Genomic DNA, 19803 nt, shown 5'->3' with positions numbered 1-19803 from the left:
TGTCTTTGCGAGTTGCTCTTTGATGTGCAGATAATATATGTGTGTGTGTATATGTGTGTAATATATACGTTTGTGTGTACACACACACACATATACATACACACCCACACTGTATACACACCCACACACTATACACACACACATTGTATACACACATACTTTGGTGGGTGGCATTTGTCTTTGGTGCATGTAGGGACCCCCCCAAAAGGCCAATCTATATACACACACACTTTGGGGAGTGGCGTTTGTCTGGTGCGTGTAGACACCTCCCCCCCCCGCCATGAAGGTGCCAATCTATATAGTATAAACACACACAAATTACACACACACACACTGTGGGGGGAGGGTTGGTGTATGTAGACACCCCCCCATGAAGGTGCCAATCTATATACTATACACACACAATTATATATGCACATACACACACACATTATACACACAACTTACATACAAACACACTTGGGGGGGGGGTCTTTGATGCATGTACACACATATTATACCCACCCACACAAATGTGCCAGTCTACTATATACACACACAATTATGTATGCACGTCACACACACACACACACACACAGGGGGCGGGGGTGTTTGGTGCGTGTAGACACCCCCCCCCATGAAAGTGGCAGTCTATATACTACACACACAAGTATATATGCACACACACACATTATACACACACACACGGGGGGGGTCTTTGGTGCTTGTAGACACCCCCCCCATGAAGGTGGCAGCCTATATACTATACACACACACAATTATATATGCAGACACACAATTACACACACACACACACAGGGGGCGGGGGTGTTTGGTGCGTGTAGACACCCCCCCATGAAGATGGCAGCCTATATACAACACACACAAGTATATATGCACACACACATTATCCACACACACACGGGGGGGGGGGGTCTTTGATGCGTGTAGACACCCTCCCCCATGAAGGTGACAGCCTATATACTATACACACACACACACACTTGGGGGGTGGTTTTTGGTGCATGTACACACATTTTATACATCCCCCCATGAAGGTGCCGGTCTACTTACTATACACACACACACACACACACACACACACACACAATTATGTATGCACACACACACACACACACACACACACACACACACGGGGGGGTGGGTCATTTGGTGCGTGTAGACACCCCCCCCCCATGAAGGTGGTAGTCCATATACTACACACACACACACAATTATATATGCTGTCACACAATTATACACACATACGGGGGGGGGGTGTCTTTGGTGCGTGTAGACACCCCCCCCCATGAAGGTGGCAGCCTATATACTATACACACACACACACAATTATATATGCAGACACACAATTACACACACACACACACAGGGGGAGGGGGTGTTTGGTGCGTGTAGACACCCCCCCCATGAAGGTGACAGCCTATATACTATACACACACAATTATACACACACACACACACACACTTGGGGGGTGGTTTTTGGTGCATGTACACACATTTTATACATCCCCCCCATGAAGGTGTCGGTCTACTTACTACACACACACACACACACACACACGGGGGGGGGGTGGGTCATTTGGTGCGTGTAGACACCCCCCCCCATGAAGGTGGTAATCCATATACTACACACACACACACACACACAATTATAGATGCTGTCACACAATTATACACACATACGGGGGGGGTGTCTTTGGTGCGTGTAGACCCCCCCCCCCGGGAAGGTGGGAGCGCGCGGCGCCCCCCGCGGCGCCCCGGGACCACGTGCGCGGCTCCGCTCGCGCTTCCGGGCACCAGGTCCCGTCCTCACGCGGAAGAGCCGAAGCGCGGACTAACCCCGGCCCCCCCCGACAGCCCCAGGGCGGGGCTGGGGAGGCCCTGCTGCCCCCGGACAAAGACCCCGCGCCCGGGGCAGGGCCGAGGCCCGGCGGAGGGGACAGGACGGGAGGGGACGGGGGACATTTTATTGGAGACCCGGGAGGGGGGGGAGGACGCGGCCCGACTCGTGGCCGGGGGGGGGGGTGGGGGGAGCCGCGCACACACATCATGGCGACGGGGCGGGAGGGGCTTGCTGCCACTTCCGGGTGGACGCGGGGGCCCGCTTTCCCCGTGGCACCGCCGGAAGTGCGTCGCGGCCCCTTCCGGCTGGCGTGGCCCCCGGGCTGGCGCGGCTGGGGACCGTTGCGCGGCCGGAACGCGGCGAGGGGCTCGCGTGTTTCCCGGCGGGCCGCGCTGACGGGGACACCGCCCTTTCCCCCCTCCCCTCCCCCACCCGCCACCCCCTCCCGGTAACGGCCGCGGCGGCGCGCGGACATGGCGGCGGTGGCGGCGGCGGCCCGCGCCGGTGGCGGCTGCTGAGGGGGCCGGAGCCGAAGCTGGAGCCGGGGGCGGGAGCCGGAGCCGGCGCCATGGAGGGCGGCGGGGGGAAGCCGAGCCTGCAGGTCGTGTACCAGGCCGTGCAGGCGCTCTACCACGACCCGGACCCCAGCGGCAAGGAGCGGGCCAGCTGCTGGCTGGGCGAGCTGCAGCGATCGGTGAGGGCCGCGCCGGGCCGCGGGGGGGGGGCCGGGCACGTGACTGGGGGGGCACCCCCATAAATAGCTGGGGGGGAAGCTTCCCTGGGGGGGGGGGAGGGGAGGGGAGGGGAGGTTAGCCCCCCCCCCCCCAGTTGGGATTATTTGCATCTTTCCTTCCTCATACACAGGAGGCAGCGAAGGAAAGTATCCGGGTTGGGGGGGGCTTGGAGTTTTAGGGGCTTCTCCTCCCCCCCGCCCCCCCATTGAGGGTATATGCCTCCATGGATAAGGGGGGGTTTAGGGCGATTCCCTCTCCCCCCCCCCCTCCACAGGCAGCAGGGAAGGAAAGTATCCCTGGGGGGAGGGGGTGTTTTAGGGGCTTCTCCCATCCCCCCACAATTGGGGGGATTTGCCTTGTGGGGGGGGGTTGTTTTAGGGGCTCCCCCCCCAGTTGGGGTGTTTTTCCTCTTCCCCTTTCCTTAGGAGGTAGGGAACAAAAGTATTGCTGGGGGGAGGGGCGTTTTAGGGGCTCCCCCCCAAGTTGGGGTGATTTGCCCCTTCCCCCCCATTACACAGGAGGCAGGGAAGGAAAGTACAGGGGGGTTGGGGTTTTAGGGGCTTCTCCTGTTCCCCCCCCCCCCTCAGTTGGGGGTATTTGCCTCCCTGGGGGGGAGGGGGTGGGGTGATTTCCCTCTTCCCCTTCCCTGACATGGGAAGCAGGGAAGGAAAGTATCCCTGGGGGAAGGGGTGTTTTAGGGGCTCCCCCCTCCCCAGTTGGGGTTATTTGCCTCTCTTTTTCCCCTCCTTACACATGAGGGGTGGGGGGGCAGAGGGGATACAAGAAACTCCTGAAACTCCAACTGGGGTATTTGCCTCCTTGGGTGGGGAGGTGGTGTTTAGGGGACCCCCCATTTGGCATTCCCCCCCTTTTCTCTCTCCACAGGTGGCAGGGAAGGAAAGTATCCCTAGGGGGGAGGGGGTGTCTTGGGGGCTTCTCCCATCCCCCTCAATTGGGGTCATTTGCCTCCCTGGGTGGGAGGGGGGGTGTTTATGGGGCCCCCTCTCAGTTGGGGTTAATTCCCCTTTTTTCCCTTTCTACAAAAGGCAGGGAAGGAAAGTATCGGGGGGGGGTTGGAGTTTTAAGTGTTCCCCCCAGTTGAGGTTATTTACTTCTCCCCTCCCCCCCACAGGAGACAGTGAAGGAAAATATCGAGGGGGGTGTTTTAGAGGCTTCCCCCCCCAGTTGGGGTTATTTGCCTCTCCCCCCCCAGGAAGTATAGAGGGCTGGAGTTTTAGGGGCTTCTCCCATCCTCCAACTGGAGTTATTTGCCTCCCTGGATGGGAGGGGGGTGTTTTAAGGGCTTCCCTTAAACTGGGGTTAATTCCCCCTTGTTTTCCCTCTCTGCAAAAGGCAGGGAAGGAAAGTATCCTTGGGGGGGTTAGAGTTTTAGGGGCTTCCCCCATTCCTCCCAGTTGGGGTTTTTTTTTGCCTCCCTGGGTGGGAGAGGTGGTGTTTTGGGGGTCCTCCCCAGTTTGCCCCCCTTTTTGGCCCTCCACAGAAGGCGGGGAAGGAAAGTATCACCGGGGGGGGGGGGGGGGAGGGGGCGGTTGGAGTTGGAGTTTTAAGAGCTTCTCACATCTCCTCAGTTGGGGTTAATTGCCTTCCTGGGTGGGAGGGGGGGGCGGTGTTTTAGGCTTCCCCCAAGTTGTGATGATTTGCCTCTTCTCCCCCCCCCCCCCCAGAAGGAAGGGAAGGAAAGTGTCTCTAGGGGGGAGGGGATGATTTAGTGGCTTTCCCCCATCCACCCAGTTGTGGATATTTGCCTCCTGGGTGGGGGGGTGGCATTTTAGGGGTTCCTCCCTACTTAGGGTTAATTCCCCCTTTTTCTTCCTTTGCAAAGGGCAGGGAAGGAAAGTATCTGTAGGGGGGGAGGGGTGGTGTTTTAGGGACTCCTCCAGTTGGGGTTAATTGCCAGTCTGGGCAGGAGGGGTGATGTGTTAGGGGCTCTCCCCACCCTAGTGTGAGTTAATTCCCCCTTTTCCACCCTCTACAAAAGGTAGGGAAGAAAAGTGGGGTTGGGGGGGGAGGGGGTGGAATTTTAGGGGCTTTTCCTTAGTTGGGGATAATTTCCTCTTTTTTTTTCTCTTCCATAGAAAGCGTGAAAGGAAGTATTCCTGAGTGGGAGGGTTGGCATTTTACGGGTTCCCCCAAGTTGGGGATATTTGTGTCTCTTCCCCCCAGCCCCCCTCCACAGAGGGCAGGGACAGGAAGTATCCCTAGGGAGGAGAGTCAGAGTTTTAGGGGCTCCCCCCCTCCCCCCTGCCACACCCAGTTGGGGTCAATGGCTTCTTCCCCCCCCTATTCCACAAAAGGTGGCGAAGGAAAGTATTCCTGGGTGGGAGGGTTCGTGCTTATGGGGCATCTTTCTTGTTTGGGATCAGTTGTCTCTTTCCCCTACCCTCCTTCCCTTCCGAAAAGGTGTGGAAGGAAAGTATCCCCGGTGGGAGGGGGTTTCCAGTCTCATCGCCTGAAGGGAGTGGCACAATGTAAAGAGAGCGGGCGGCATGCGGTAGTTTTACCCGTCTCTCCCTGCTCCTGGAGAGGGCAGGGCTTTGGCGCACCACGTTGTGTACTCGATAGTTGTGCACTCGACAGCAAAGACCTGAGGAAGGGCACTGTGGTATCCAAATGCTTGTCTGAGTCTATCCCAACCAGGCCATTGGGCCAATTGAACGTTCTCACCTTGCCCCACACTTAATTATGGAAGTTTAGAAATCCAGTAATCATTTTGCACAGGTACCGACAGCGGGCAAGCTGGTGTTACAGAATGTTCCAGCTGGTTAGGATCTGGACTTCAAAACAGAAACAAAAATAAAGTTTGCTAATAGACAGGCTGTGCACCGAAAGTAATAAAATAGGCAGTTGAAGAAATGGAGCAAAGCAAGTTAATTTTTTGCCTGTATTGTAGCCAGCTGCGTTCCCCTAAAATAGTAAGAAAGTTCCATTTCCCGTCTGTTATTATGGGTAACTTTCTTTATCCTGATAGCCAGATAAACAGATCAGGTGTCACAACATATCACTTCTGGACTCCACCCCAGTACTTTTCCGACTAGGAACTTTACTCTCCTACATTTGGTTCTGTGGAACTGCTGTGAATTGTGACAGCAGGGGGAGACTTCATTTCCTCTACTGTTTGCAGTCAAGAGCTTTTCTTTAATGGTTTATCCCACAGCCGGGATCTTTTGTTTTTGCCAAAGAAATTCCTGTTTCTGGTAGGCAGAGTTCTACTTCTTGATAGCAGCGGTTCCTAGCAAAGCAGACTTTCTGAACTGAAGACGGGAAAGGGAAGATTCCTTTTATTTGGGGCAGTTTTTATGGTGGTCAAAAGAGAGGAAATATAACCAGGAACCTGAGTCTGCATTTCTGTTGGGCTAGATTTTCTTCCTCTGTACTTTTTGATAAGACAAATCATTTTTCCCTGATTAGCTGCCCCCCCCCCCCCCCCCTGCCTTTCACTGGAGAAGTAGAAGGCCAGGTTTTAATTATTTATTTTTGTTGCCTGCTTCCTGAAACATCTCTCTGAATCTAACATTCATCTCGCATGGTAGAGCAGTGGCAGTTTTTGGCTACTTTTACAAAACTTACAAGTTGCACGTTGGGCTCTTCTAAACTGATCGGTGAGGTTGAGTCACTCTTCCTGGTTTCTGAATCTTCAGGCTGACTAGTGCTTGAGAGGGAGTGACAGTCTTGCTAGACTAGACATGAGCCAGCAGGCTAATCTGCAAGCTGGGAGCCAGTACAAATTGTCATTGGTCCCTTGGTGGGTCGTGGATGTTGCCTTTGAGTGTCCGTTTGCTCCCTCTGTGTGCAGTGTGTTCTGTCTTCTCTTTTGATCCCTTGTTGTGGAGCCTGTTGAATTAAGAATAATGTCATTACTAGTGCTCTAACATCATCTGCATTGACTCCGGTCTGTAATTGGCTCCTCTTCTCTGTGCTGTCTTTTGTTTCCAAAAACTCTTTGGCTGCTGCTTCCATTTTCCAGGGGGGAAAAGGAGTGAAACTTGAGTCCCTTATTGTTTTGTTCACTTCTGTGGCTTTCCGAGGAGTAAGTGTTGTACGGTATTCCCTGATCTGTTCAGCTGCAAAGCCTCAATTCCTTGTCTGGGGAGGTGGAAAGCAAGTGGGGCGTCTCTGTCAGACTGTCCCCAAATAGGTAAGTTTGTTTTTGGAGTTCTGGTCAGTTTTGGGAACACTGGGCAGGTTCAGAACTGACCTGTCTGATATAATCCTGCTGCTCCAGGTTTGTTCCCTAGCTAGCTCAGGTTTTAAACTTTTGTGAAAGAGAAGAAATGCTTGGGAATTTATTGGAAAATAGTAGGGGAAGGCTGAAATGCCAAGGAGGCATACCTGAGTGTGACTGTTTCCCTGGGTTCTGGTAAGTGTGTCTGTCTCTGTGGACAGGAACTCAAGGAAAAAGTTTCACAGAAGTTTAGGGCTTGAAGGGACATTGAGATCATCGGGTCCAGCCTGCCTACTCTGGACAGGAAAGACTGCTGGGGTCAAATAACCCCGATTTAGACTTGCTAAATGCCAAACTTTTTCTTCCTTTAGATGGCTCAAAATGGGGACTCCTAGCTGCGTCGGCAGCCTTCAAGCGTCTGAGAGCTGCACTTAATTTGCATAGCTAAGTACAGCATCTCTTCTGTGTGAATGGAGCCTGTGGAGACTCTGGGTTCCAGCGTGCACTTTCCACATCTGCTTGGATTGAAATGGAGTGATGCAAAAAGGGACTTGTTGCTTCTCCAAGCTGCATCTCACTACTAACAGCGAGGGCAGCCTTTGCCCAGAGTAGCAGCACTTGGGATGGTGCACTTTGCCTTTGTTTGAAGCTTCTAGTTCTGAACTGACTTTAGGGTGTCTAAAGACCTGGGTATCTAGGACGTCTAGTGGTTTTGTTTTGAGGTGGCTGCTGTTTCAGACAGCCCTAAATTCATCAGTCCAATTGTGGATGCTTTTTTTTTTCCTATGTTGAGCTGTCTCAAGCACTCGGGTTTTCTCCACAAGGGCTAGGGCTGGTAACAATTCAGAAGTCCACGCTGGTGTGTTATGGTGGCGTATAAGCAGGACAGCTGCTGTGTGCAGTGGGGTCATCAGACATGCATCTTAAAATGTTTAAAGTATGTAGATGCATGGGACGAAAAGGGGAAGTACAGATCCAGTGGGGCGGTCGAGAATTACCTTCTGTGAAGATAATTCATTGAATATTGGACCCTGAAGTCTGGCTGTACCCCTGCATTAAAGAGAAGGCCATCCATTTCCTGTCTGCTGCATGTAACCCTTTTGGTCCCACTTCAGTTCCCTGGTCCAATCTCTCATAAAGAAGTACAGGCAAAGTTACCAGATCTCTTGGGTTCTTTCTAGCCCGACTGCATGTCTGGGTGGGATTTGTCATTTGGTCCCATTCTCTTGTAAATTGGTGACCTGGGCTTCTGCCTGTTTTTTGTGCCAGGTTGCGCTTATCTGTGGTTTGCCAGGTTGCTTTATGAAATAAAGCAGTGGAGTACGCAGTTCATTTTTAGTTTTTGTCATCTTGAGTTCCTTGTCCAGCTTAACTTATCATTCCTTAAACATTCGTTCTATGCTAACCTCTCCCTTACGTTACTGTAATAAAATAACCCATAGTGGCCACACAAGGTACTTGCCTACAACACCGCTGGTTGCTCACCGTTACAATTGTAGTAAGCGTGTTGACCTAACTCTTATGCCAAAGGAAATCCTTTTTTTCCATTTATAAAGAACTAAAGCACTTTCTCATGTCACCTCATGAGAACTGTTTTCAGAAATCCTTTCCGGGTTTTAGATTGTCCAAAGTTGTAGATAGTCTGTCTGCTGGTTTACTGCACAAGTTCTAGTGCCAGGGTTTTAAAGAGCCCACGCTAACACATCTCCCAGTTAACATTTCTAGCTTTCATTCTTTTGTATTGATGCTCGCATCAGGTCTGGTGTTTGATTTTAGGGGCATCTTGTATGCGGAGTTCTGAGAATTGCTCCCCAGGAGGCCCCCGAGCCCTTCCATGGAACAACAACGTTCTTGGTTCAGGGAATGAAGGAAACGAGTTTAGGCAGAAATTGGGTGCACTTGGAACAGAAAATAGTGCTAGTTCAAACCCTTCAAACTCTCAGTGCTAATTAAAGAAAGATGCCGGTCGTTAGGCACATCTTATCTCTGTTCTGACGTACGATTTGACCAAGGATGCAGAGAGAATCTGACTCTTTTGTTCATTTTCCTTTGAAATAGGAAGGAGTGTCAACAGTGAGGCCCATGGGCCAGATCTGCCTGCAGAGGCCCATCGTCTTGGGCCCTGGTGCTGTTCCTGGGTCTTAGAGTTGACCTGTATGTGAGGCCTGCCCTGGCTGCTCTGAGATCTGCGTTGCACCCACCCCACATGCAGTGCAGCCCCAGACCAGCTGGGCCAGGTGCTGGATCTGGCATGCAGAGGTGAGGGCAGGGGGCTTTGTAGGCCCAGTCTGGCTTATGGACCTGGCCTCATGCCACTCATCTGGCCTACAGGAGATTGACACCCCTGTAATAGGGGAAACAGTAGTTCCTACTTGGTAGAGAGGTTTGGTTGAAGGCTAGTTAATCCTCAGTTAATAGAAATACAGCTTTCTTCAGCTATCAGCTTGATTTTTTTTGTTTTTTGTTTTAGAAGGTGCCCTGGACATTATATTAGCTTTACAGTGTTCTTAGACTTGAAAATGGACTAAACCTCATAGTATTGCTTGAGATAATACGCGTCATTGCCGTGTAACAAAAATGACTGAATGAGGCATGTGCCTCGCCTCACAGGAAGTTGGTGACTGATCAAGAGCTACTGGCCAGATTTTATAACATTCTTCCTTCTTAAAGAGAGAATGCATGGAAGCTTCAGCACGTTTTGTCTATTCGGGGTGCGGGATTTATTTGTGCTTAATAAACCACGGTAATCCTTTACACAGTTATTGGCAGTGAACACACGCTCAGCTCTTACGGGGATGTTGTATAAAGGAGGGGGGTTAGTCAATTTTGGTGGTGTTGGCAGTTTGCAAACTATGTGCAGCAGTGAGTCATACAGTGCCGAAGCGCTGTTTGAAAATGGCCAGTTCTCATATGTGTATAATAGGAGGATTTAGGGCACTCCAGTGAAATGCTTGCTAAGCCCCGGCCAGAGAGCAGGCATTGAAGCAAGTATCTGTTTGAAAATTCCAGCATAAAGGTCTCTCCTCTCTCTTTGTTAAATGGCAGCATTCCTCTGCGCCCCCCAGACGCTAACATGAGCTGCAGCTTTTCTGCTTCACCTGGCTTCTGCCAGGCTGGAACGGTCTTTCTGAAACTAGGGCCTTTCCCATGGTGCACATGACTCTGTACCCTGCTAGCAACCCCAGCACACACCCCTGACAGACAGCCACTTCCCTTGGAGCAAGGAGCAGTAGCTTTTCACTCACCCTCTTTATTACTAATGCTTAGTTACATGGCGCATCTCATCCATAAATCTCCAGATACCCAATATTAGCCTGTATCCTGGAGGTGATGAGACTGCAGCACTGAGGTGGTCAGTCATTTGCTCAAGGTGGCTCAAAGGCTGGCCTTGAATCCTGACCCTCAGTGTGTGCTTTGTCCATTGGATGCTGATGCTTTTGTAAGACGGGTTTGTTCCAGAGGGGGATAAAACTGTCTCCTGGACCCCTCGCCCTCTATTCCTTTGACCATCTGGCAACGTTACCTGTTGGACATATGCTTAATGCATCAACCTCTGTTGAAGATAGAAGCAACATAGATTGTAAACCTGAAATAAGAGGATTTAGTGTCCAGTGGGTTGTGTAAAACAGGGAATCCAAAAGCAATGAGTGTAATCTGTCTCAATGCTTGACTTTTTACCTACTGAACCAGCAAGAAATGGCCAGCTGTTAGCCACAGCCTACTTCAACTTGTTTTTGACCATTGACCTAACATTTAAAGAGCTCTGGCAACATATACTATATGCCCAAAGTGGCACAAAGCCTGCTTGCAACTGGAACAGGGCAATTCATTTGCAGTTAACAACCTCAGGTTTGGGGTTTTAATTTTGTCTGGCTATCAACTCTTTGTACAAATTGAGGTTTCCTTGGCATTCATCATTCAGAATTGCCAGTTGAATATCTTGTAGAGTTTTGGTTACGTTATGCACACGCAGTCTGAGAGTACTGAGATATTTGAGCTGTTTGCTTTTGATTAAGCACATCTGCCAAATGATGTTTATATTCAGTACAGCCTGAACATAACTCTGCGAATCAAGTTTCTGGTGCGAGCGCTTGTATTTGTGTATCCATGATTACTGGCTGGAGATCAGCTGTTTGCTTAGAGATGAGAGCAAACTTCTCCAAGATGAATCCAGTAGATAGCAAAATCTCTGTAACTATTACAGCATCTAGGCTTCCCTGAGTGTTGCCTGGTTGCTTTCTCAGCTTCCATCTACAGAAACTAGTATATCCTGTGAACAAAGGGGCAGGTCTTCAGTGCTGTACTTTAGGGATTTAGCTGAGTTGTCATATTCATCTGTCTGTTACTGTCTTCATGAATCACCATATTTTACTTTTGACCACTTATTTGGGAAGATTAATGCATATCTTAGATTATTGAAGTGAGTTTTAAAAGCCTTTTAGGTTTTACCCACTATTTTAACCTACTCCTTGTGCTGTTCTGATCAGCCCACCTGTGAGTACTAGTTTATCTAAACCACAGAAGCCAAAATCACTAGGCCAGTAAGTCTGTGTTCTGTGATTTGAGCTGCGTAAACTGTGACTCCTTTATCTATATAACACAAATACAAAGGGAATGTAGCCCTTTATATAGAACGAAAGTTAAGTGCTCTCTGTCACCCAAGTGCATATTGATTTATTAGTTTTTCACTGCTCTTTGACTAGCTTCCACCCTATAATGGACCACACCATAAACATAATGCATTTGACAACTGGTTTGAGGTATGACTTGGTATTTGCTCAGTATAAGTGTGGGTTTGGTTCTTATACGTTTTAAAGTGGTCGAATTAAATGTAGTTTGTAGCAGCATAGTCTGATTTACTTTGAGTCTAGTGTTGACCCCCTCCTCCCCTCATTCACTCTGAAATTCAGTTAAAGAGATTAGGTTGAAATTTAACCCCAAATATAGGGGGTGTTGAAACAGGCTTATATAGATTGGAAATGCACAAACATTTTCATAGGGATTTTTCAAAATCAGCATTGCAAACTTTTTACAACAAAACAACAGGTCCTTCTAGTCCTTGCAACTTAATTGAGAGAGTGTCCTACATTCCCTAGAGCAGTAGTTCTCAACTTTTTTTGTATCGGGACCCATTTGTAAACATTGGCCAGTCCCAACCCAGTGTGCCCCTCACTCCTGACCCATTGCCCCTAGGCCCCAGCCCCCCAGTGTGTGGGGTAAGGGGGGAGAGGGTGTGGGGCATGGGGCCCCAAGTAGCCCCTTGCAGGCTGGAACTCTGCCAGCCTGCAAAGGAAAGACTGCAGTTTCCCATGATTTTTCTCTTTTAAAGGATCACTTTTGTTGATCCATTTTTAAAGTTTGTTTGCAGCCCTTTCATATATTATTGCAATGCACTTTTGGGTTGTGACCCACAGGTTGAGAAATGCTGCCTTAGAGCAGTGGTTTTCAGCCTGGGATCTGTGGACCCCTGGGAGTTCACAGATTATGTCTAAGGGGTCTACAAAAGATGGCTATGATCAATCACAAGTATATGAATACCCACACTTACTATTTAAAGGGGTTTGCACCTCCATTTGAAATTTCCAAAGGGGTCCACAAATGAAAATGGTTGAAAATGAGGAGTGCACAGATAAAGATTTTTTTAGGCCAATACCGATGGCCATATATTAATGAGCAATATTGGCCAATACCAATCTGATTGCCAGTATGCAACCTGGCAGCTTGGAGAGCAGCTGGTAAGTCTGTTGGGAGGGGAAGGGGGGGGAGGTGAGGCCCCCCACTTTAAGGGTGGGGGTGGGGCTGGGCCAGGCGCTGCCCAAGTGGGGCTGGGTGCAGGATGGAGCTGTGAGTGGCTTGTCCAGGGGGGCAGCTCCCTCCGCTGCTTGCACCCCAAGGGGAGGCATGGGGGGGCACGTGCCCCTCAGATCTGCATGCAGGGTGAGGGCGGGCTCCCACTGCAGGTTGGGGGCAGTGCTGGGCTCTTCCGGGGGGGGGTGTTAGTCTAGGGCTGCACTTGGGGCAGGCTGCAGCGGTACTGGGAGGGGGTTACAGGGGGGCTACAGCAAATTTTGGGGTGACTAGCCCACCCTATAACCCCACTTCCCAGCACTGCTGCTGCCTGCCCTGAGTGCAGCTCCAGCCCAAGCCCCCTCCCCCCGCTGGGAAGAGCCTGGTGCCAAACCCAGCCTACAGTAGGCAGCCCAACCTTGCCCCACATGCAGATCTGGTGGGACATATGCCCCCTGTGTGCACAGCAGCGGGAGCTACCCACCCCATCCCTGCCCCCTGGGCAAGCTGCTTGCGGCTCCGTCTTGCGCTCTGTCCCAGCTGGGCACTGCCTGTCCCTGCCTCAGCCTCCCTCCCTCATTGTGGGGGTCTCTATCTGCCCCACTTTCCCTCCCTTCCCTCCCCAACAGATTTACCGGCTGGATGCTGCTTTCCAAGCTGCTGGGCTGCACTCCTGGCCGTGCACATGCTGCAGCTGTGTTTATGCACACAGCATCTATCAGTGACGTTATCAGCTGCATCAGTCAAAACAAAGCCAATTGCCGATAATGTCAATTTTCCTTTTATCAATGCCAATACAATATGGACCGATGTACCATTGCACCTCTATTGAAAACCACTGCCTTAAACCTCTTACAGTGGTCTCCTGGGCTATGTTAGGAGTCACTGGATTTGTCTATATCCATTATCTTAACAGTACACAGTGTACAAGTCCGGAAAGCAACATTTTAATACTCTTTCCTCCCCTTTTTAGTAGTAATGGAAGCAAATGCGACACTTACAGATTGTTCATAACTCGGTTGGTACCCTAACGGCCTCTTCTTGCAGTCGTCACCAGCTTGCCGGCCTGTCTGCCGTTTCTAAATAGGAGGCTTTTTCTAACCAAAAATAAGGCTAGGTTTCTGTTCCTCACTTGCCCTATATCAGCGTGTTCCTGAGGAGGTGAACGTGAAGATAGATGTTCAGGATTTATTTGGGGTGTTTTACGCAACGCACGGAGTCTTGGGGTACTGCTGATGTCTGGTTTTGATGTGTAAAAGTTTGTTGGGTCTCTGAAGTTTTGGGTGTTTTGCAAGCAAACAGGAAATACAATTATCTGCTGCCTTATTGACAGTGCTTTTTTTTTCCATGTGTGCAGATAAGGCAAAGGTTTCCCAGCATCTGGGTTGTAGAGCCGTGAGAATTGTTACTTTCAACATTGTTTTCAGCCTCCTGGCTCAAGAGCTTTTTTTAGCTCCGACTCCCCTCGCAGTTACTTCCAAGTTGGACAGCCCTTTGCACAGATGCCCAGGAAGTCTAATTTTACCATTTCCCTCTTCTGCCAGTGAGGCTGTCTTTGACGATTGAACCCGTTTAGGTTTTTATATGATATGAGGGCTTTTCAGGTACTTAAAATAGATGCACACTGCTACCCTCTTCCTTCCTGACCTATAAGAGAGAGAGCCTGATCACTGCAGTTTAAAGAGCTTTTGTGAGGGTGCAGGATGGGGCATTTTGGGTTCTTGAAACTTGAGAGAAAGCTAGGGTGAAGAGTTGGGCTCGACTTCTATAGGTATGCCTGTTCCAGTTTTCTTTTTGTGGGTGTGAGGTCCATAGGCAGGGCCTGTTGTCATTGTCGTGCTTCCTTTAGCATGTTCATAATACCGTTTGCTGGTGAATGAACCTCTTGTGATAGGCGAATTTGTAGGCAGCCAGGATCTTTCTCATGGAGGATAATATTGGGCCTTGAACTAGATTCTTCCTTCAGTGACTGGAGATCCAAGGAGGAGTTTTTGTGGCAGCTGGTGTTGTGAAACAGATATGCTTTTGACCAAGCACTCGGAGCTTTTGCTGGTGCAGGGGGCTTCATTTCTAGAGGCAAGTTGTGTAGTTGTGCCTGGAGCCTGGAAACGCGCACGTGTGTGTGTTTGCTTTCAATCGCACATGAAAGAGCGCTGTTTTGGTCACTGCTACATTTAGGTGTTGCTCTTAGTCACCTCCTGCCAGGCTTTAGCAATGTATAGCAGTCCCTTGGAGTGTTTGCAGTCTGCATCAGAGTGGGCAAAATACAGCTCGTGGGCCAGATCCAGCCTGCAAAGGGACTTTATCTGGCCCTCTGGTCCCCACATTGTGGCTCTGCCGTAGGCCCATGCTGTCATTGCCTTGCAATCCCAGCCTCACCTGCCCGTCCCACACCCAGATGCTGCTTCCCACTGGCCTGCAGCCCCATCCCATCCCATCCCATCCATCTGGCCGAGTGTGCCCTGGCCATGGGGGTCCTGGGCTGGTCTCCATGAAGACCTGGGCTGCCCACTCTGCCCACTGCCCCCAGTGGTGGGTGCAGGGTGGACAGGTCCAGCCAAACAGGATCAATTGCCTTGCCCACACCTGCTCACCAGACCTCCTTAAGTAACCCTCCAGCCCAAATAATTGCCTACCCTGGTGTACACAGTGCAGGGTCTTGCTAATATGTAAAAACTTGACAAGTAAACGAAATGTTGCAGTGGGTCTGTTTTCATTCTCCGTCCAAATGAACAGATGAGGAAGAAATTTATAACAATCCCTGGAGTGCTTGCAGCCTGCATCTCAGTGGGCAGAATACAGCTCAGGGGCCGGATCTGGCCTGCAAATGAACTTTATCTCACCCTCCACTCCCCACGTCACAGCTCTGCCCCCCCCATTCCCAGCCTCTGGGCACAACTACACAACTCGTGCCCTGCCTGTGGGGGTCCCAGGCCAGCCTCCATGAGTAAACGAGGAATGTAAAGTCCATGACCGTTTCATAGATGTTTTTGTCCCAGTATTGACATTTAAAGCGTTAGCATTTCTGATGCCCTCTCGATTTGTCTCTTTGGACAATTCATTAAAAATGAAAATGGGCGTTTCCTTTTAGGCACAGAACTGCACCTTTGTGTGAATGGTCTCTAGGGTATCTTATTTATACCTTTCACCTTTAGTTACGGCCGTGTAAATACACAACTCGTGGTCCTTGTCATTGTTAAACGGTAGGCGTCAAGCAGCCTGTTTCTGAGCACTTGGGTTTTTGTACTGCGGAAGCTGTTTTGAGACAGTCCTTTGGGGGTTAACAGCATGAGCTTTCAGGCTTCTCTTCTGTTCTGCTGTCATTCCTTTATGGCTCACCTCTTACTGAGTCGAATTTAAAATACTGCCACTAATCTGCGGCTAGACAGAAGCGTCCCACAGGTAGCAAACAAACACTTGGATGCATCATCTTGTTTGTGTGTAGGCCCCTGGGGATTTACTGAAGAAACCAGGTCTGTAGCCTCATCGCTCTACACTGGTAAATACAAGCTGAGAAATTGCCTTGAGATTTGCTTGTAAAACAGTAAAGACACTTCCCCAACTTTTTCCGAAATATGTTTTTGGTTATATTCACAAGTGTCTCTGTTGGGAAAGGAATAAGAACTTATGGTAGAGGTGATATCTTTATTAGACCAACTAGATTTTTGCCAAAAAAGGCTTTGTTGTGAAGTTGCCTTTGGTTTTTTATTATATATAGTTGGGTTCATGAAGTGATTGATCACAAAGTGATAAAAGCTGTGCAGATATTGTGATGAGGGACAGTATTGGACTCTGAATGCAGTAGAAACTGCACACAGATGTTGTCCTCTGTACACCACGCTCTGTGAATGAAGTGATGCTCTTGCAGGGAGATGCAGGGGAAGCTGAACAGCAACACCTAGTTTCTTTGAAAAAGTAGAGTGTTGTTTTAGTAATCGTGTGGGTCTGGCATCCACATGTAACAGCAGCATGTATAGAGAGAGGTTTGGAGCATCTTAAATTTGGTCTTTCCCATTAGCCATCTGGAACGCGGTCAATTCAAACTTTTGCTGATGGAGTTCTAGAAATTCCCATTTCTGATTCAGCAGTCTTGAGACACTATCCCCAAGGGTTTGGGGGTTTTTTTAAGCTCTATATTTTTATAGAAGATTTTCTTTCTTTGTTCATCTAGGTTTCTTAATTCACTAGGAAGAAACAGATTTATCTGTGTGTTCAGGGAATCAGTGAGGTAAATTATAGCAGTAAGGTGCCGTGCGTGCAAGTAAAATCCAAACAGGTATTCTCCCTGACTTTTCTTGCAGCCAACATTGATTTTTAATTTGTATTCCTTTAAGGCCTTCCTCCACCTCTTCTGCTCCTACTACTTGTATCCTGCTGCAGAAGTCTTTAAGCGTTTCTTCTCATAGTAGTTCTCCTTCGCGTTAGAAAAAATAGAAACTGTTTTTACTTGTAGGAACTTGGGAGCCCAAGTTAAATGTGCTTGGATTAGTTTTCCTGATTGAAAATCAATAGGGACCTACTGAAATCATGGTGAGAGGAAGTGTTTTTCATGGCCCACTAGCGGTTCCCAGATCTGATTTTGTGGTGGCTCCGCCCTCAGTGCTGATTGGTGGAGAGGCCTCGATGGTGGGGGGAGGGACAAGAGGTAGCCACCCCACCAGTCAGCACCTTCCCCTCCCAGCTGCGAGGACTGCTGGCTCCCACTGGGGAGCCAGAATTTTATTTTTATTGGGGGTTTTGTAGTTGATTTTGCAGATAATCCCAAACATCAATATATACACTTTTCTGGGGCTTATATGACTTGCAGAAACACCAAAGTCAATTTAGGGCATAGGAATCCCTCATTTTAGCCTTGTGTCAGACTTGTGCCCGTACTTTAAAACCTTCCCAGGCACTGCACCTGTTGCACTCTTGTTTGACTGGGACTTCACTTACACACTTGCCATCCGTGATGCTGTAGGTCAGGAATTCTCCAGGTCACCTGGTAAGTTCTTCTCATGGGCCTGCTCCCAGCATCCCAGTGCCTATCACTGCACTGTTTCCAGTACACCGTATTTTCTCATGTACAACATGCCTCTCTTCCCCCCCAGAATTGGGGTGTGTGTTTTAAGTGGGGAAGCTATTTTCTTTGCTGGATAAGAAGCAAGTCTGGATAACCTGCGCATGCCGTGCAGCTGTCAAGATGGGTGCCATGTGTGCCTGCTTAGCAAACTGAAGGGGAGGAGTTCTGTGTTAAGACTCTCGCAGCCGTAGCTATTGGCTGAGCACCATAGATTGTGCCTGAAGCAGTGAGTGAGCTGCTAGTAGTATCTTGATGAGGCTTGTGATGTGGAAACATTTTATTTACAGGACCTTTTATATAAAGAACTGTTTACAGAGAAGCAAGAGTCTTGCTGGTGCCCTCTGCAAGGGTGTAGGGGCCCAGCGCGGGCAGCTCCAGAACTTTGAAAAGGGAGATGCAGGTGGTGCAGTGCATCATCACATATCACAACACACTTTTCTCCAGTTAAAAATAAAAACGAAGCTTTACTAACATGTTAGGGGCTCAGCGCCGTATTGTTCTGCTTAAGATTGAAGCAAAAACGTCAGCAGGTTCAAAACCAAGCTCATGGTTTATCAAGCAGTCGTGATCCCCAACTTACTCTAAGGAGCGGAGATGTGGACAACATACAGGAGACACCTCAAGTTGCTGGAGAAGTACCATCACCTCTGCCTCCAGAAGATCTTTCAAATCCAGTGGAAAGAGAGGGGTGCATCAAAATTAGCATCCTCTCAGAAGCAAGCACCATGAGCATTGAGGGGATGATCGTCTGATATCACCTTCGCTGGGCCGACCACATCATCTGGATGTCTGACTCCAGACTCCTGAAGCATATTGTATTCTCCCAGCTCAGTTGACACACACATTCAAGAGGAGGGCAGAGAAAGCACTTCAAGGATGTCCTCAAAGCCAACTTGAAAAAATGCAACATCTACATCAACTCATGGGAGGCTATCACCCAGGACTGCCTCAAATGAAAGAAGATTCTCCTGCAAGGATCTGAGTATTTTGAAACTTTATGGTAACAGGAGATGGAAAAGCGTGAGCAAGCAGAAATAGTGTGTCGCGGACTGAGTCGAGAATCCAGAGGCATCCACTCCACGTGGAAAAATGTGTCTCAGCTCAGCGGTGTCTGTCAATCCCGGTTCAGCCTAGTTAGCCAGCTTCAGACCCACAGGCAAAACATTCATGGAAGACAAGCAACCTCAGCTGCAAGGGGTTGCCGATGAAGAAGTGAAAACAAATATGACTTCATTGGAATGAGTTCAAAGCAGTCTGCAGGGCTGTGAGATAGGAGCTTCATTACCAGGAGCAGCTCACAGCAAAATTGCAGAGCAAATGATAGCTTGATGGGTGGAACATCAAGACTATTAAAAAGAAGAGAGGGTTGCTAACACTTGTGGAAAGTGTCTAGAAGGGATCACGTACATTATACTTAGGGTTGACAGATTCGATTTTTATTCTTGTTATCATTTTGATGTTTATTTTTAAGCATTTATTTAAATTTTTATCAAAATTTTCAGGATTGCGTGAAATTACAGGTGTGTGGGGCAGATAATTTGTTAATGACAAATGTAGGTCTTCTGCCAGCTGAGCGGCAGAGCTGCTGTCTGTCCTGGCTCCACTCCCTGGTGGTTCCTTGTCCGCTTTGTCACTTCCTCTTCCTTTGTTCCCAGTCCCCTGGGATTTCTGGGCGTTGCAGTCCAAGTACAGTCAGCACAGTTCTGGAGGGCTGCTCCCTCTGTCATCACACACTCCATCAGCCATCATTTTTCTTATGTCCCCTTTCCATATATATTTGATTATTAATGATGTAGATATTTCTTCCTCAGTCTGTGAATGTGCAGTGAAATTGACATTTATCAGCATTTACCGATTAAAAAATCAAATCCTGCCAAGCCTGATTATAATGAACCATGAAGTCAAGTGACTCCCTCAGGACAGCCTACTAGAAGAACTGCTGCCACTGCCAGGCAATTTGTTTTAAACTTTGGGTGGAGCAGGAATCAAAGGAGCGTGCAAGTACATCAGTGTGATACAGAGTAAGTCTTCTTGGGAACGGTGTGTGTGCAGGAAGTGTGGCATCCCAAGAGACATTGTGCCACACTAGGTAGTTCCTGAAGTCACCCTTCCTGGATACTCTTTTTTCTAGGAGGACCCTTCTTGGTGTCACCTGTGCCTCTAGAAAAATCTATTTTTTTTTCTGCATTCTTCC

General features: G+C 49.1%; 1 protein-coding gene across 2 annotated transcripts in view; it reads left to right on the top strand.

Moving 5' to 3' along the window:
• The first annotated feature begins 2153 nt into the window (after nucleotides 1-2153).
• TNPO3 (transportin 3) overlaps nucleotides 2154-19803 on the top strand; it is a 69678-nt gene continuing 52028 nt past the window's right edge. For both annotated transcript variants that reach the window (XM_014601243.3, XM_014601242.3), the window contains exon 1: nucleotides 2154-2537. In XM_014601243.3, the coding sequence (XP_014456729.1) occupies nucleotides 2412-2537 (126 nt within the window). In that variant the 5' untranslated portion in view covers nucleotides 2154-2411. The remainder of the gene's footprint in view (nucleotides 2538-19803) is intronic.

Source organism: Alligator mississippiensis, chromosome 4 (genome assembly GCF_030867095.1).
Source record: "Alligator mississippiensis isolate rAllMis1 chromosome 4, rAllMis1, whole genome shotgun sequence".
Taxonomy (NCBI): Eukaryota; Metazoa; Chordata; order Crocodylia; family Alligatoridae; genus Alligator; species Alligator mississippiensis.
The sequence above is the reverse complement of the archived record's forward strand: the minus strand, read 5'-3'. Positions and strand labels throughout refer to the sequence as shown.